Genomic DNA, 18,050 nt, shown 5'->3' with positions numbered 1-18,050 from the left:
GGGTATTTACGCCGGGGCGGGGCTCAGGCTTGAAGGCGGGGCCTGAGTGGCCCGGGCGGAGTCTCTGCGTCTTAGGACGGGCCTGGGCGTCCTGGGCGTGGCCTGCGCGTCCTGGGCGTGGTCTGCACGCCAGGCGGAGTCTGCGCGTCCTGGGCAGGGTGCTCACGCCGGGGAGCCGGGTCTACTTGACGGAGCCTGGATAATCTTTCCGGGGCGGGACGTGCCCACATTGGGCGGGTCTTCGCCTCTGGGGCGGGGTCTGCGCGTCCCTGCAGCGGTCCGAGCTGTCTCCGACTGCAGGACCGGCTAGGGTCTGAGGCAAGCAGTTGGGCGAAGCTGAGGTAAGTTCCCAGCCTGTGACAAACACAGGGGTTTGCTGAGACTGTGTGAGTCTGTTACAGAGTTTTTCAGAATAGGGCGTCCGAAAAGCACGGGGGACCCAGCCACCCACGTCCGAAAAGGGGTTCCGGGAACCGCAGCAAAAACTGGGAATAAAGAGATCAGACTGAGAATGCTTTGAGTCCATTGTTATTAAGTATCCCCCGTGCTTAGCGGTGTATTTCAGGTAACACACGGCCACGTGTAAAGTGCTTCCCTGAGCCATACTGGAGATCGGTGAACTTCACTGAAGTCACTTTTCAGTTTAACGAAATTAAAAAATAAAACTAAAGCGGAAGCCAGGCGTTGTCGAGCACGCCGGTAACGGAGGGAGCGGAGGCAGGTGGATCACAGCAAGGGAGAAGCTAGCATGGACTGCCTAGAGAAATCCAGGTAGACACTGTTAAAAAAAAAAAAAGTCCTAAAGCAGAAACAAGTGTGTTTTTAGGTGTGGAGGACTTGGACCAATGAGCATATTGGAAGTAAGCATTTATGAGTGGGAATTATTGTGGGTTTGTCTTTTCTCATCCTTGTTCTTTGCACTTTGGGTGTGTTTAGAATTTTATTTCTCCAGAAAGGAACAGTGAGCAGCACATTGAGGCGCTGTTACAACAGCTAAGTGATTGTATTTATGACACTTTCAGGCCCATCTTGGGTGAGAGAGAGCTGGGCAGGGTAAAGATTATCCTTTCTTCTAGTCTAAAGAGCACTTCTTTCCGAGGGCAACTTTTGGTATCACGGTTTCTGATTGAAAACAGGGATGGGAAAACAGCAATTCTTGTGCTTTTCTGTATCCACAATAATCACATACTTCCTACTGACTTCTCAGAATTCTGGGCTTTGGCCCCTGACATCAGGACCTGGAAAAAGCCATTTGTTAGTAAATACTTGCTGCGAAGTGCATTTTTGTTTCCAGAGTTTGATGGGGTGGGGGGTGTCCTTCCGTCATCCTAAGCACAGAACCTAGGTCATGCAAGAAAAGGACATTTCCTTACATTGCTGCTCTTGCGACATGTTTGCCATTTCACAAATAAAATCATTACATTCAAGTCATATTACCACTAGTGATTTAAACGGCAGGTCAGAATTGTGGGGATTTTTTTTTTTTAGATTTATTTACTTATTTTACTTTATGTGAACAAATGTCTTGACTATATTGGACCCATTGCAACTGGGGTTACAGACGGTCATGCAACTGTGGTTTCTGGGAATTGCACTGGGTTCTTTGCAAGGACAACAAGTGCTCGTAACCACTGAACCATCTCTCCAGCCCCCAGAATTGCTCAATTCTGTTGCTCTTAATATTGGAAGGGTAGGTATCTACATCCATGTGCAATTGCACATGCATAAAGCTCCTGCCCCTCAGTTCGCTTCTTGTGAGTGTTCTCATGCAAAGAGAAGCCAAAGTCTAGCTCAGTGGCATGGTGCTTGGCTTCTTGTGAGTGTTCTCATGCAAAGAGAAGCCAAAGTCTAGCTCAGTGGCATGGTGCTTGGCTTCTTGTGAGTGTTCTCATGCAAAGAGAAGCCAAAGTACAGCTCAGTGGCATGGTGCTTGGCTAGAATGTTTGAACCCATAGGTTTAATCTTTAGTACCCTTCCAAAAGCTATGAGAAAATTATTTGAAAATGCAACCTTACGATGTAGCAATAATGTATTGAACCCACATGTCTATTTTTTTCTCCCTCCTGAAAGCCCTGTCAAATCAACCATTAGTAAAGGTGAAAACACAGAAAGCAGAGGACTGCTGGTTAAAGGAGTGCATGGCTTCAACAAGCTGAATTTAGATCTAGCTCCTGAGTCAACCAAAGGATGATTGTTGACAGTACAGAATCCCAGAACCCTCCTGTCTTAACAGCACTACTCCCAGAAACAGGAGTAGGACTGAAACTAGGGGATTGGTTTGTTAAATTTCTGGTTCAGAAAAGGCTAAATGACAGGTTATTTTTGTTAATGTCTCACAGCAGGATTTCTACTCCTTGTCACATCTGCAGACTTTTAGGGTGGGGTGCAGGTTATTCTCTGACGACATCTTTCCTGACATACAGCAGTGAGGCGTTCTTAGTACTAGACTTACTGAAATGTTATTTTAAGTGTGGCCTATTGGATATTGAAAATTGGGTTTGGTGGTGGTAGTTGGTTGGTTGTTTTTTGTTGTTGTTTTTGTTGTTATTTTGTTTCCTTATGTCTTTTGGATACAAAGTCTCTCTGGAGCCCTGACTGGCCTGGAACTCATTATGTAGACCAGGCTGGCTTTGAACTCAAGAGAGAGCCTCTTGCCTTTGCCTCCCCACTACCGGGATTAAAGGCATATGCCACCATGCCCGTCTTGTTTGTTTTTGAAACAGGGTCCTGCTGTGTAGCCTTGCCCAGCCTGGAACCCACATTGTACATCAAGCCAGCCTAGAATTTGCAAACATCCATTTGCCTTTGTCTCCCAAGTGTTGGGGACATGACACCATTCCTGTCCTTGATGTTGCCACAGTTTTCTAAAAGCTGTTTCCAGGGTAGAAGGGCTTTGACTAGTTCATTAATAGGATCATAGTGTCCCTGAATGCCATCATCGCGGATATTTTTCCACTTAGGTGCTGGAGCCACATGCCTCTGAGACAAAAATTGTCTGCAAACCATGAATGATACCATGCCCCTTGACATGACAGAGCACCCTGATACAGAGGTACAGAAGAACCGCGTACTAAGCCTAGAAGAATGGCAAGACAAGTGGGTGACCCGTCAAATCGCATTTCATCAGGAACATGGGCATAAGTAAGACACGTTTAGTCTCTGACAGAGAAATGCTTTATCAGAAACTGATTCTGGTGGAAGTGTACTTTGATTGGTAGCGAGCGCTCGTAGCATGGAGGAAGCTCTTGGTTGGATTAGCAGCACTGAACAAAACTGGGCACGGTGCCCATAATATCAGCCCTGGAGAGGTGGGAGCAGGAGGATCAGAGGTTGAGGCTACATTAGTGAGATTGAGGCCAATGCTGGGCTCCAAGAGACTTTGACTTTGAAAGAAAGAAAGGAACAGAGAGAGAGAGAGAAACTGACTTTGAAATAAAAGTAATACACAAATACACTATTGGATTTACTTTCAGAAATGCATTGTGAACTTCTCTCATTCTGCAGCCTTTTGGAAACCAGAAAGCACCCATAGCACATCATACTTCAATGAGCAGTGTCTTTTTCCTCAGTGTATAATGACGTGACTCACAGATGATGTCATCTTCTGCTTAAAAATCACCTGCACTTTCTTCACATTGGTCGTGGGTGCTTGCACATTCACGGCAAATGCTGAAACAACATTTAAGCTTGGGTCTCCACTTGTTTAAAAGTGAGGGTAAGGGTGAAGGCACTTGCCACCAATGCCAACAGCCGGAGTTCTGTCCATAAACCCCACATGATGGCAAGTGAGAACTGACCTTTGGAAGTTGTCCTCTGACCTCCAGCCATGTGCCATGACCCACGTGTGTACACACAGACACACACACAACATAAATTAATTTACATAATTAAAATTAAGAAAAAAAGAGGTAAGCTTATTGAGTGGCTATTCTGTGAAATATTGAAAACATATAGACCCAGAGACCACCTCCTTAATTGCAGGCTCATAGCAAAAACAATAGTATGAATGTGGTGGTTACTACAGACGCTTCCAAATACATCACTCAAGGAAACCTAAACCGCTTTTATTTCCCAGTCATGAAAACCCAGCTTGTCAGTCACATTTGCTACCAAGTAGCTGTGTGATGAAGTGAGTTCCTTAGATATGCCGTTTCTGGAAGGGTAAACTCAGGTTGCAATAATTAACACTACCTCCCTGTTACATTGTTGGGAGGATTGCAGTAGTGCATGGGAAACACTGTAGTGTCATAAATTCGACTCTCCCCTCTCCTGAGCATTCGGGCTAGTTAAAGCAAGCACTGTTTTGACTTTGGTTTTTCCCCAGGCTGTTAAAGAAGCATTTGGATACATTTCTTAGAGGCCAGAACGGGCTGAGAGTGTTTTTCCCCCTCTGCGGAAAAGCGGTTGAGATGAAATGGTACGCACAAGTAAGCCCTGGCTAGTTTTTGCAGAGTAATACTTCGGGTGAATATTTAACAGGGTGCGTTAGCTTAAAAAACAATTCAGTCAAGTGCGGCAGGACATACCATAATTGTGGTGCTTGGGAGGTGGCAGCAAGAGGATAAGGAATTCAAGACTTGGCTGCATGCTGGACTGCTGAACTACATGAGAACTTGTCTCAAAAAAAGCCAGTCAACAAAACATACAAAGAACAACAAAATCCCGTTCTCAAATATAATAGTATCTGTGTAATAGTATAATAGACTCTGTGATTGTTACAAAATTAGAGACAGGGTTTCTCTGTGTAGCCTTGGCTGTCCTGAACTCAATTTGTAGACCAGGCTAGCCTCAAACTCAGAGATCCACCTGCCTCTGCCCCCCTGAGTGCAGGGACTACAGGCGTGCACCACCATGCCTGGCTGAGATACTATTTCTAAACAAGAATAGTGCAAACTGAATCAGGCATGACCTTGTCTTTTTGTATTTTTTTTTTCAATGGCCAAAAACAAACAAACAAACAAACAAAACATTTAGGAGGGGGTCAGCTGAGGATTTAGCACAGCTGGTAGAGCACTTGCCTAGCGTGCAGATGGCCCTGGGGTCCATCCCCAGCATTAAAATGAGGGTGGTGTACACACCTGTGATCTTGGCAATTAAGGGGTGAATTAGTTTGGAACACTGGGGAGCACTGCCTCCTTTTTCCTATCTCCTGGATTTTCACATGTGATTTAATGTTCCTAAGTGGCTTAGCAGTTTCAGAAACTACGGATGTTTGAAATGGAAGGCAACAGAAAAAACAAACTGCAGCACAAGCTTTGAGCGGGGCAGTGTTTATAGTCCAGAGTTCGCGCAACCCTCCCTTCCTTCCACGAGCAAACAGGAGCGTTTGTTGTTTTGAAGCACTGTTATAAAACCAGGGTAAGGAGAGTCATTCTGAGGAGCAGTTCTCTACAGAAAGAACTCAGTCTGATTAACAAGCCACTTCCGCTGTGAGCTTACCCTGAGTCACACCCTAGGAATTATTTTTACAGAATGCACTGCTGTCATGGTAATGCAGAGCAGCAGACACATCCTCCAAGGTGCATATTTGCTTGAAAACTTAAATGTTAAGAACTTCTTTCACTAAGAGGAAAGAATAAAAGATTGGAGGGAAAAGTTATGTAATGCAAAATAGACTTACTTTAAAATGCTCTGCCCCACCCCCGTGTAAATACAGTGATCTACCCACAAAGCACACGAGCATTTGGATTTTATTCTCCAGTAGAGAGAGTAAAATTTTTACAGCCCACACTGTCTCAACTTGTAGCTAAAAACATATATTAAATGGCTGCTATGGGTCTAAACAGCTGGGCTAAAGGCACTTGCTGCTCTTTCAGAGGACCCAGGTTCAATTCCCAGAACCCATCTGCCCTCTGTGAAGACACACGCACGGCATATACACAGACACTTACATATACACTTAAATAGAAATTAAAATAAGCAAATAAAACTTTTAAATGGCTCTTGTAGCCCGAAATTCAAGTGTGGCTAGGAAATTAAAAATTGCATTTCTTATTAGACATCTTTTTAAATGGGCTCTCACCAGACCAGAAGAGAGTGACTTTGCAAACTGCCTGTGAGAAGTGGTAGCTGTGCTGTATCAGCTTTTAGGCAACATTAATGAGACCGTATAGCTAGCTAGCTGGGTGTGGCTGTGGAATATGTTGGGACCTCAATCCATTTGTATCAGAAATCAAGGATTTGGGAGTATAATTCAGTGGGAGGGTGCTTGCCTGACACCTACAAGCTCAGGCTTTGTTCCCCCAAACTGCAAAATAATAATAAAAAATCGAAATAAAAATACAGATTCAAACTACTGTAATTGCACGTAAGTTAGCATATTAGGAGTAATTTTTACTCATTTAACTGACCTATGTATGTGCAGGTATTGGATATGAGCAGATAAACTAACCAAGAGCAGAGGCCAAAAAGCATTAAAAGGAAACACGAAAGTTAGTTTAGGGTTCGACTTTTGCCGTGCTTGTATTCCAGGCTAGCCTGCGTGTGTTGACTGGGAAATACAGACACACACAGCCAATTTAGATAACTTCTTTGCTTATATTTTGTAACCCCAAAAACATGTATGGAGAGTAAAAGAAATAGTCTCTATATGCCAGAGTACATATCCCCTGGGCAGGATGAAAGGCAAGTTATCAGTATGTTTATTTTTAGAGCTATAAATAGTGCTACGCCCACCTGGCGAGCCTCACTCTCGTGTAGGTAGTAGGCACAGTCCGTCTCGCTCCTGTTTCAGAATGTGCCTTCCATTCCCAGTTAATACATGAGAGAGTGGTTAGAACATCGTGTGATGTTCACCTTTGATCACCCTGTGATTTCATCTGAAGAAGACGTCAGGTGACAGCCAGACTCTGAAGCTGCATGCAAATAGACTAAGTGCACACGTGTGCTCTTCAAACAGCGCCTTGTTTCCTCAGTTTACCCCCCGGGCCCAGCCTTTCCCCTCCACGCATGGTGTTATAAACTTGCTATTCAGTTTCCTCATCCCAGCACTTGATAGCAATACAAACAGAAGTTTCCAACACCTACCTTCTGCAGCTGACTCTGAGACTCCGTCACTGGGCAGTGCTCCATTGTGTTTATAAGACAGGGTCGCCCACTGAACCTGGCGTCTCCCGACAGGCTCCCGGGGTCCTCTCTCTTCTTCCTGTCAGCACCGGGATTGCCGGCATGGCTGCCATGCCTGCTTCCTCTGCTGCAGATCTGAACTCAGGTCCTCATGCTTGCACAGCAAGCCCCTTACCCATTAGCCCTTGCCTCATTCCTAGACTTTTTTTTTTTTTTTAGATTTATTTTAAGTATATGCTGGCTTGTGTGCGCACGTGAGTGTGGCTGCCCTTGGAGGTCAGAAGAGGGCCTCAGATCCCCTGAGCTGGAGTTAGAGGCTATCATGAGACACCCGACATAGGTGCCGGGACTGCAAGGGCAGCAGGTGCTCGTAACCACTGTGCTACTTCCCCAGCCCCCTTTGTGGGTCTTTGAGACAGGGTGTCATGTAGCCCACGCTGGTCTCGAACTTACGATGTAGCCGTGGCTGACCTTCCTCCTGCCTCCGCTCCCCAAGTGCTGGGATTAGAAGCCCGTGCCCCCATGCCTAGCTCATAGTGTTCCCTCGCCGTCACTTTCCCATCTGCCTCGTGATTTCTATGCATGCTTCTGCACGGTGAAGTGGCGTTGAGCTTGGCCTCTTCTGCATTGCAGCAGAGCTGACCACTTCCTGTGTCATTTGATATAAACTCACTTCTGTGTCTCAGTATCTGTGCACCTGATACTGTTTTCTTTCAACCATGACATCCTCAAAATGTGAAATCTGTAACTCTGGAGCTCGTTAGGAAAGTGTCAGCTGTTTGCATATGGCAGGAAGATTCATTTGCCCATCATGTTTATTGTTAATAAATGGAAATTATAGGACTGTTACCAAAATGCACAAAATACGTCAAGCTTTCACTCCAGAACAGCAACTAATAACCACACGTGGCAATTTGTAAACATTCATTTGATTATATTTTTTTTCAATTTTAAAACAGAATCCAATGCAGCCTCAGGTTCAAGATCTTCAGCCTCCTCAGTACTGGAACTGGTGGCATGAGCTGGCCATTTAAATACAAGCCAAAGAAAAATTTTAAATGACCTCTATGGGACTGGCCACACCCCATAGAGCCACGTAGGAGCCACCGTGGCCAGTGGCTCTGTTTCATACAGGACAGAGATCGGCATCTCCCCTGAAAATGAATCAACAGCCAGGGCTGATATGAAAAGACTGAAAAGGATTTCCTCTAGTCAAACACATTTATATGAATGCCTGTGAAATTATGACTCCCTTAAAATTAAGGGAAACATACAGATTTCTTTTCTTTTGCTGTTTTCTCTGTCTTCTTATCATGCATTTTCAACACAGGACCTTGGGCATGGTGGGGACTCTGAGCTGTACTCCCAGCCAGGGGAAACGTGTCAGTTTATTGTGCTTTTTATTTTGTGGTCTATATGAAGAAAAGCTGAAGTGTGAATGTGGTTTTCTGCAGGTTTGCAGACCGAGGCCACACCGTAGTTGGTGTAGAAATCAGTGAAATTGGGATCCGGGAATTTTTCTCAGAACAGAATCTTTCGTACACGGAAGAACCACTCACAGAAATTGCTGGTGCCAAAGTATTTAAGGTTTGTGTTGATTGGTAACTGATTATTTCTGTGCCCCACCAAAAAATGATTTTTTTTTTTTTTACCGTGAGTAAATGAAGACATTAAACAAATGTCACATGACTGCTCTTTAACACAGGTTACCCACACATGACGCACTATGGTGAGCCAGGTCAGCGGGTGGCAGCTCAGCGCTTGGAAGGCGGAGACAGGAGGATCATTAATTCGAGGCTAGCCTGTGCTACATCATGAGATTTTTTTTTGTCTCAAAAGGAAAGGTGATAGGCAGGCAGGCAGGCAGACGATAGGTTAGGGAGATAGATATTTAAGATAAATATTGGAGTTAAGCATGTAGGTGATAGATTGATATATAGATGATAAAAAATAGCTTGATAAGCTGATATTAGAAATAGATATATAAATGGCAGAACATATATGTATGTATGTATGTATATGTTCATATGCCGGGGTGCACATGTGGAGGCCAGAGGAAAGCCTGTGGGAGTCAGTCTCTCTTCCCACCATGCAGGGCCCAGGGTTAAACCCAGGGTGTCAGGCTTGGCTGCAGGCACCTCACCCTCTGACCACCTAGCTGGTCCCCATCCAGGCTTTAGAGCTACTGTGTTTAATATGTGTTCCCTCTACCTTGGCTTTGCCTGAGCCCTGTCTCCTTTCCTTGATCACTCAAATATGTCCTAGTTAAGTATAAAAAAAAATGTTTTGCACTGTTTCATTACAGAGCTCCTCAGGAAACATCTCGCTGTACTGCTGCAACATTTTTGACCTTCCCAGGTAGGCTCGAGTGCTCCGTCTGCATCACTGTGAATGCGTGATTGTGAATGAGTGCGTGTGACTGTGTGCAGGTGTGAGCACGAGTGTGTGAGTGAATAAGTATGTGTGTGTAAATGTGAGTGCGCTCTGTAAGAGTGAGTGTATACGTGAGTAAGTGTGTATGTGTAAAACATGAGTGGATATGTGTGGGTTACGTGTAAATGTGTGAGTGCATGTGTGTGTGGTAGTGTCTGGGTGGAGTGACTGAGTCCTCTACCTTCGCCGCTGTGTATGTGAGTGTGTGTGAGTGCATATGACTGAGTGTGTGTTTGAGTACGTGCGTGCTAGAGGACAGCCTTCGATGCTGCTTGTTGCCTGCCACCCTGTTTGAGACAGTTTCGTGGCCACTTTGTACCCCAGACTAGCTGGCCTTCAAACTGGGGCTCTCCTGTCCCCCTAGTGGTGTGAAATTTCCGTGGGTTCCGGCTCTCTGAACTCACGACCTTGCACTTTCTCAGGAAGCCCTTTACCCACTAACCATCCGTTTGTTTCTTTAAGAAGGCATGGTGGCACACGTGGTTAATGCAGCACGTGAATCAGGCAGATCTTTGTAAGTTGGAGGCCAGCCTGGTCTAGATAGAAAGTTCCAGGCCAGCCAGGGCTATATGGTGAGATGCTGTCTCAAAAAACAAAAAACAAAAAAAAAATATGGTCCTTGGTCCACCAAGATGGCTTAGGGGGTAAAGATGCTGTCATGCAAGCCTGATGACCCAAGTTCAGTCCCCAAAACCCACGGTGGAAGGGAAAGACTAACTCCTGAAAGTTGTCCTCTGACCTCCACACACACTTGCGCTCATAATGAAGGTGAGCCTCGACAGTACAGTGTCAAGAGTTACTGTCCTGCACACCAAAAGCCTTGTCTTTCTGCTTCCTGGGAATAAACTTCCCAAACTCCCAGACTTTCAGAATCATCACTGTGACGCGGGACAGGTAAAGTTTAGGTAGGAGAGGGAGGCTGCCTTCCACCTGGCACCCGAGCCTGCACCCAAAGTAAATCACGAGCTGCAGGAGGCAATAGGTACCTGACAGAACTGGTGCCTGAGCCGGTGGCTGGGAACAGGGTTGTCGCCCACCGCCCTCTGTCCCTCCCTTCTTTTTCCAATGCCGGATGCTGTGGAAGTTAGGAAAGGCACAGTCCCCACAAGAGGGTCACTCACCCCTCAAGAGTCTATAGAGAAGAGGTGACATGAGGTCCTTCACCCTTGGTGATTGATGGTGAGGTCCCAACATGTCCCCTGGGGAACACCAGACACATTGTTTGAGATTTGACCTTTTTCAGACAAAATGTAACAACCTTTCCTCTCTCTTCTGAGCAGGGCAAATATCGGCAAGTTTGACAGGATTTGGGACAGAGGGGCACTGGTGGCCATCAATCCGGGTGACCGTGACCGGTAAGCTGGCTTTTCCAGTGGCTCTGGTTTCCTTTGTGTTTAGCTGAGTCTGAGGAGAGCTAATGTGAAGCTCAGTTACTTTGCAAGCTCTACCACCTTGACCAAAGTACTGTGGTTCTCTAGGCCTCACTTTACCATTCTGAAACCTGAGACTTTCTGCAAGTACCATAACCACCACCAACACGTGTTGGACTCGTGTTCTATGCCAGGACTTGTTTGAAATATGTAGTGTGTGTTAGTGCATTTAGCCAGCCTTATGGCCCCGTGACGTAGACACTGTCTTGATTCTAATCTGCACAGGAGAAAGCTAAGGTCAAAGAGCTATGTCCCAAGTTAGGCAGCTAGTGCCTGACAGTTGCAATTCTAATGTGCCAAGTTCATGTGGAGCTCCACATTAAATGACCTCTAAGCGTTACTTTGGCTATTCAAAGAAAAGAAACGTGTGAGCCAGGTAAAGCACCCACACACATCACATAAGAATAAATCAAATCTCAATTAGAACAAAACAAAACCCTGCCTGGCATTCACAGAGCCCTTCATTCCAGCCTCTGCACGCCATAAATTTGGTGCGGTGCTGCATGTCTATAATTCTGGCACTTAGGAAGTAGAGGCAGGAGGACCAGAAAGTCAAGGTCTGCCTTGGCTACACAGTGAATTTGAGGCCAACCTGGGCAAGGGGCAACAAAACCCAGGTCATCTTAGTTACTGTTTTATCGCTGAGAGACACCATGACCAAGGCAGCTTTTAAAAGAAAGCATTTAACTGGGAGCTTGCTCACAGTTTCAGAGTCTGTGGCCGTCAGGGCGGAGAAAGCAGGTAGATAGGTGTAGCAGTGGGGCAGTAGCTGCTGCCTGCAGGGCCAGAGAGAGAGTAAGACTGGGCCTCGCTGGGCCTGCCCACCCCAGTGACACACCTCCTTCAACAAGGCCACACCTCCTAATTCTCCCCAAAGAATTCCACCATCCGGGGACCAGGATGCAAGTGGATGAGCCTCTGGGGGCCATCCTCATTCAAACCAGCACATAGATTTATACCATTATTGGAGAATTTCATAAAGAGTTGACAGTAAGTGCTGGCTTCCTTCATTGCCTCGTGTCCCCTCCAGCCTCTTTCCATATAGAGAAATGAAACATCCCTTCTTTGTGCTCTTCTTAGCTATGCAGATTTCATCCTGTCCACACTGAGAAAGGGGTTTCACTACCTCGTGGCTGTCCTTTCTTATGATCCAACCAAATACGCAGGTAATGCTCATTTTGTTTTTGTTTGCCTAATTTCTTATCTCGCAGGAAGCACACTGCTTGTGTGCATGAAGGTAATTCTGGGCTAATGAGAACAGTAAACCTTTGTGCTCTTCCACACTGTCCCTGCTTTCTTCTGTTCCTTTCCCAGATTAGGAGAAACAAATGTGGTTGCCATGGGCATTGTGTGGCTGTGATGGCCCAGAGGTAGAGCTGCATGGAGGGAATAGTGAGACACACTCAAAAACATCCCCACAGGAGTTCAGACAAGCAAGAGGCCCAAGGAGGTGTGGGGTGGTAGGGTTCTGGTTTTGAGACAAGGTCTCACTTTAAAGCTTATCCCGGTCTGGAACTGACTATGTAGCCTAGGCTAGCTTCAAATTCAAGAGCTTTGTGCTTCAGTCTCCCAAGTGCCTGGACTGTGGACATGGGCCACCAGCCCTGGCTAACCTTACATTATCTATCATATGCTACGACCATCCCTTTGATTTTGTGTAGTGTTTAGCATTGGCGGGAATCAAACCCACGGTTTTGTACCCGCCAGGCAGGTCCACTATCACTGAGATTCTCCCCTAGCCTGACTCTTTGTTTTGAATTCCTAGAAAGGATTTTTCCATCTGACTCATTTTTGCTTTGCGTTGGGAAGAAGCTTTTGCAAGACCGGAGATAGACCCTGGGGCCTTAGAGGCCCTCACTAGGCACGCTTTCCCACTGAGCCGCCACCCAGCCTTGGACGCTGAAGCTTAGTGTCTCATGTCCGCCTTGCACAGGCTCATAGTTCCATGAACGAGTTAGAATCAAATGTTTAGACTTTTAAATTTTGTTTTGTTTTATTTTCTGAGACAGGGGTTCTCTGTGTAGCGTTGGCTGTCGGGACTTGCTTTGTAGACCAGGCTGGCCTTGAACACACAGAGATCCACCTGCCTCTGCCTTCCTGAGTGCTTACAGGCATTAACTACCATGCCAAGCTACACTTTTAATTTGTAAGAACCCTATTTGATTTCTTGCTTGGGGAGAAGGCTGTTCTTTGGTTGGCTGGCTATTTTCTAGGCATCGTTTGATTACATAATCCCCAACCCCACACCCGCTTCCTTGGTTGTTTGTTTTTTAATATGGGGTGGTTTCAGTAGCCCAGGCTGCTCTTGAACTCTTAATGACTCCCTAAGTGTTTGGATTATAGGTATAAGCTAGTATGTCTGGCCTTGTTTGATTTTTAATTGAGTTTTTTTAAGTGCCCCATTTTAATACTATTTATTTGTGGTAGTCTTTTGTTGTTGTTTGTTTGAAAACCTTGGATCTAAAATGCTCATTAAAGCAGGAGACTTCAGCGTCTCTCCTTATGTCTGAGGCAGTCGGAAAAGAGGGTGGTGGAGGCAGGAGTGAGCTCTGCTCATCTCAGTTAAGCCCTCCTCACAAGCAGGAGGTCCAGGGAAGGCACCGTGGGGAGCACACGGCTGGCTGTGTCTGTGGCGGGGAAGGCACTGCTCTAAAGGACCACGGGGAAAATGCTGCAAGTCCCCGACCCACAGCCAGCTAGGAAGAATGTAGTGAGGGGCACACAGAAGGGCAGAATCGGCACCTCGGAGGAGGGACACCCCAAAGGAACATGCCAGTGGGCTCCACTCTGACCTCTGACATGAGATGTACAGGAGCCAGGTCAGGGGACCAGGAGCGTGGCTCAGTTGGTAGAGTGCTTCCCTAGCACTCCAACCAGATATAATCCCAGCACTCAGCAGGTACAGGCATGGAGAGACAGAAGTTCAAGGTCATCCTTGGCTACATAATGAGTCCATGGCCAGCCTGAGCTGCAGGAAGACCCTGTCTTTAAAGTGTATACACACACACCACAATAAAACAAAAACAACTGAAAAGGCATGCTATATCCTTACCTATCTGGATTTCTGAGTGCTTTATAGAATAAGTATCCATAGCATCACTGAAATTAATCTGAGAGGTGAATCTCAAGAATTTGTCTTTGGAATTAGAGCTGAAAAAAGTGAATTATTCATCTCATTTCTTTTTTCCTAGGCCCACCATTTTATGTCTCAGATGCTGAATTTAAAAGGTTATTTGGTAAGTTAACATTCCTTTCTATTACCTGTGTGTGTGTGTGTGTGTGTGTGTGTGTACATGCCTGTGTGTATGTGAGAGAGAGCGCACCATGGAGGTAACAGGCAACCAGCAGAAAGTCAGTTCTTTCCTTCCATTCTGGGGATCAGCGCAGGTTGTCAGGCAGGCAGCAGCCACCCTTAAATTATAGGTTAGAGGTTATACTCTTGATGTTTATTTTTAAAGACTAATTTTTATTGTTTCAACCATGTTTATGAGTGTCTGTGTCTGTATGAGTATGTGCACGTCTATAGAGGCCAGAGGCCTAAGGGCCCCCAGGAGCTGGAGCTACGAGCAGTTGTGAGCAAAGCTGGGGCTCCTGCCAGAGCAGTAAGCACGTTAGCTGCAGGGCCATCTCCCCGCCCCCATTACATTCTTTTTAAATAAAGCCAGCAAATCAAGCATGGGGGCACAGCTGTCATCCCAGCACTCAAGCAGTGTGTCCGGAGGGAGGAAAGTCCCAGGCTAGCTTGAGTCGGGACCAAGGAGAAAATCCTGTCTAAAAATTAGACTTTAATAGAACTAAACAAAGAAAGTCAACAGTTTGCTGCTGAGTTGCTAGTGAACTATCAGTGTATGCGATTAAAGTATAGAGAATGTCAGGAGAGAGAGCATTTTATGGAAGATTTTTTTTTTCCTGAGAAAAGGGACCAGTCTCCATAACATACCTTCTTGTCTGCTTGCTTCATGATGGAGACACCATCTGCAGTACAAGCATCCAGGAGGCTAGGGCTGGGGGATCACAAGGTCAAGGTCATACTTCGCACATGGTGAACCGAAGGCTGGCTTAGCTTACAGGAGACCCACAGTTCCTGGGGAGGTAGTGTAGGCTGCCAAGTGCCAGCCATGCGAGCGTGCAGACCTGAGTCTGGACCTCTAGCGCCCACATCAAAGCCGGACATGGTCAATCACGACTGTGCTCCAAGCATCTGGTGGAAGGGGCACAGGCAGAGTCCAGGGCTTGCTGGCCAGTCTCTGGAATCTGTGGGAGGGCCTGTCTGAGAAGAAAAAGAGAATAAGACAGAAGACACCAAGGGTCAGCTCTTGGCTGCCACACTCACACCTTGCGTTCACAGACACAAAAGTGATCAAGACTTTTAGCCACAAAATCCTAAAGAGAGTTTTAGAGGCACGCCAGGGCACGCCAGAGTCCTCCACAACATTTTAACTTGTTACCTTCTTCCTTCAGGTACAAAATGCAGCATCTGTTGTCTGGAGGAGGCCGATGCCTTCGAAGAACGACATAAAGCCTGGGGAATTGACTACATTTTTGAAAAATTGTATCTCCTTACAGAGAAGTAAAAGACAGCCCAGCGGTGGTGCACAACTTTAATCCTAGCAGGCCAGCCTGATCTACAGAGCGAGTTCTAGGACAGCCAGGGCTACACAGAGAAACCCTGTTTTGACAAAAAAAATAAAAACAATAACAAAACCAGTCCCCTCCCCCCCCAAAAAAAAATCCTAGTCAGTCCCTGTATGTTTTTTTTTTAACAATTAAAAATTATGTTAAGGCTTGAAAATACAATCACCTAATTGTTTTTCTCATGCAACATGATTATTATGATCTTTGCTCATGACTTTTTAAAAGTGAAATCACAAACTAAACTCTTACAAGTCAATCTTTTAAAGTGTGTGTGACTGGTAGCAAGGACCTATGTGTCCTTTTTTATAGTCAGCATGTATTTCTTTTCTAACTAAAAAAAAAACAACAACAAAAATGCTTATAACTTTAAACAACAAAAAAAATTCTGTGTGAAAATTAGAATGACGGAGGAAATGTAATATCTTAATAGGATTTGGGGTAGTCTAAACTTGTTATTAAAAATTATACTTTGCTATAAATCCTAATTTCCTTAGTCCCTGGGACCCCATCTTCATATGCTTATCCTCTTGTATAATTTTATATGTAACAGAATTTTAAAAAACATTAAAAAAATTAAACCAACCTGTATGGAAAAGTTTTTCCCCCAAAACTGTATGAATAAAACATTTTAAAAATATTTTTTTCCGAGTTTGGTAATTTTTTCTTTAAATCTAGTCTTACCTAAATGTGTGGTTTAAAGCTGTTTGAAAGCTTAGCTTCAGATTTTTGTCAGGTTTTTATCAACAATCACATTTTGTTAAATCAGACATCAGTCTGTATCTTCACACCTCCTCACATCTGAGGGATTTATGTTTTTAACTCATGTTAATACAGTACTGGTTTACATAGTAAGTCCTAGGACAGCCTAACACAGAGAACTTGATAAACAAAACAAAAAAAAATGATGAAAGCTGTGTATATTCTCCCTGGAGATGATCTTTTAAACATTAAACTTGGGGCTAGAAAAACGTGGTTAAGAGCGCTTGCTGCTCTTCTAGAAGACACGGGTTTGGTTCCCAGAAACGGTGATGTATAACTTCCTCCAGGGATGCAACACTCTTTTCTAGCCTTGGTGGACACTCAGCATGCAATGTATACACGCAGGCAAACTCAACACATAAAGTGTGTGTGTGTGTGTGTGTGTGTGTGTGTGTATTTAAACCTTAACTTTGTGTAAGTTTCTTTAACGTTCAGTGTTGCTCTCCCGTCCTCTCTGGCAGTATTTAGGCTGCCATCCTTATTTGCCCTCTGCCCTCGACTTCAGATATCCTGATCAGACTTGCCTCTCTGAAACCTGCCTCAGTCTGCTGAGTCTACTCAGAAGCCCACACGTGTCTGACTAAACCTTTGTAGCCAGTTGAAAGAACAAGGCTGGACCACTGCCACGGGCGAATCCGATTCTCTTCAGCGATTTATTTAATTTTTATTTTAGCTCAGAGCTGAAAAGGCAAGTTACCTGCTCAGACGGCAAAACTAATGGGTACGCTCAGCATCTCACCGGCTGCCGTGGCCCGCTGCAGAACGGGGAGGTGGAGCTAGGAACAGCAGAGGGCCCTTCAGTGTTCCAGTCCCATTTTCCCGTACAAAGCCCTGCTGCCCGGCTTCAGGAAGAAAGTCTTATGCAGCATGGTCAAGTCTTCTGCTCACACAGTAGCTAGAGTTGATTTTCCTAACACAAACCCAGAGAGTCTTAAATGACACCAGTGAGATAGCCTCATAGTCAGTCTTCCGTGTAATATACGTCCTCGCTGGGGAGGTTCTGACTTTAAAAGTCTTGAGATTGAAAACACACGACAGGATTTGAATTATTCTTGGGATTTTTCCAAAAACGCCTTTTACATAATTTTGTTCTTTAAATAATAGACTGGCAGAGCCTTTGTGCCCTACATGGCGATTTGCTCACTGCCCCACTCTGCACGCATGAACACGCAAACACGGACTTGACAGCCGCAGCTGGGAGGAAACAAGGAAAGCATGCACAAGGGGCTATACAGGCAAAGCTTCCACTGGCCGGCTGGGGATTAGTTCTGGAAAGGATCCATGCCCAGGACCACAGAAGGTGGCCTAGAAACTGTTCAGGAGAGCTCTCAAATGCCAGGGGACTCATGGGTGACCGGGAACTCAGCCCACAGAGTTTAGCTTGCCCGCCCACTGCCACAGTCCGTTCTTGATCGTCATTTTATTTCACAAGGGAAGCAAATTTCAACGTGAGTTTACACCTGTGTGTGATGATTCGGAGGTGAACTGTCTCATAGCCTGAACACCTGGCCTGCAGCTGGTGGCACTGCTTTGGACGGTTCTGGAACCTGGAAGAGGTGGGGCCAGCTCCAAGAAGTGGGCCAGGAGGGCCCAGTTTTAATGGCTTGTAGCCAGGCCGGGTCTAGCCAGGCTTCCTTTTTAGTGCCAGTGGTCAGATACACGTCAAACAGCTACCTCAGTCCAAGCCCTCCACCATGTCCTCCCTCAAACCATGACCCCAAACACAGC

General features: G+C 45.6%; 1 protein-coding gene across 2 annotated transcripts; it reads left to right on the top strand.

Moving 5' to 3' along the window:
- Window positions 1-184: 184 nt before the first annotated feature.
- Window positions 185-16,200, top strand: Tpmt (thiopurine S-methyltransferase). Of its 2 annotated transcripts, XM_021639031.2 has the most exons (9): window positions 185-341; window positions 2,961-3,141; window positions 4,325-4,417; window positions 8,520-8,652; window positions 9,371-9,423; window positions 10,779-10,853; window positions 12,009-12,094; window positions 14,120-14,164; window positions 15,390-16,200. In XM_021639031.2, exons 2-9 carry the CDS (start codon window positions 3,005-3,007, stop codon window positions 15,500-15,502), a joined length of 735 nt encoding a protein of 244 aa, XP_021494706.1. In that variant the 5' UTR covers window positions 185-341; window positions 2,961-3,004; the 3' UTR covers window positions 15,503-16,200. The 2 variants fall into 2 exon arrangements, with proteins under 2 accessions (XP_021494706.1, XP_021494707.1); XM_021639032.2 differs by lacking the exon at window positions 4,325-4,417.
- Window positions 16,201-18,050: the final 1,850 nt, after the last annotated feature.

This window comes from Meriones unguiculatus, chromosome 19, assembly GCF_030254825.1.
Source record: "Meriones unguiculatus strain TT.TT164.6M chromosome 19, Bangor_MerUng_6.1, whole genome shotgun sequence".
Classification (NCBI taxonomy): domain Eukaryota; kingdom Metazoa; phylum Chordata; class Mammalia; order Rodentia; family Muridae; genus Meriones; species Meriones unguiculatus.
The sequence above is the reverse complement of the archived record's forward strand: the minus strand, read 5'-3'. Positions and strand labels throughout refer to the sequence as shown.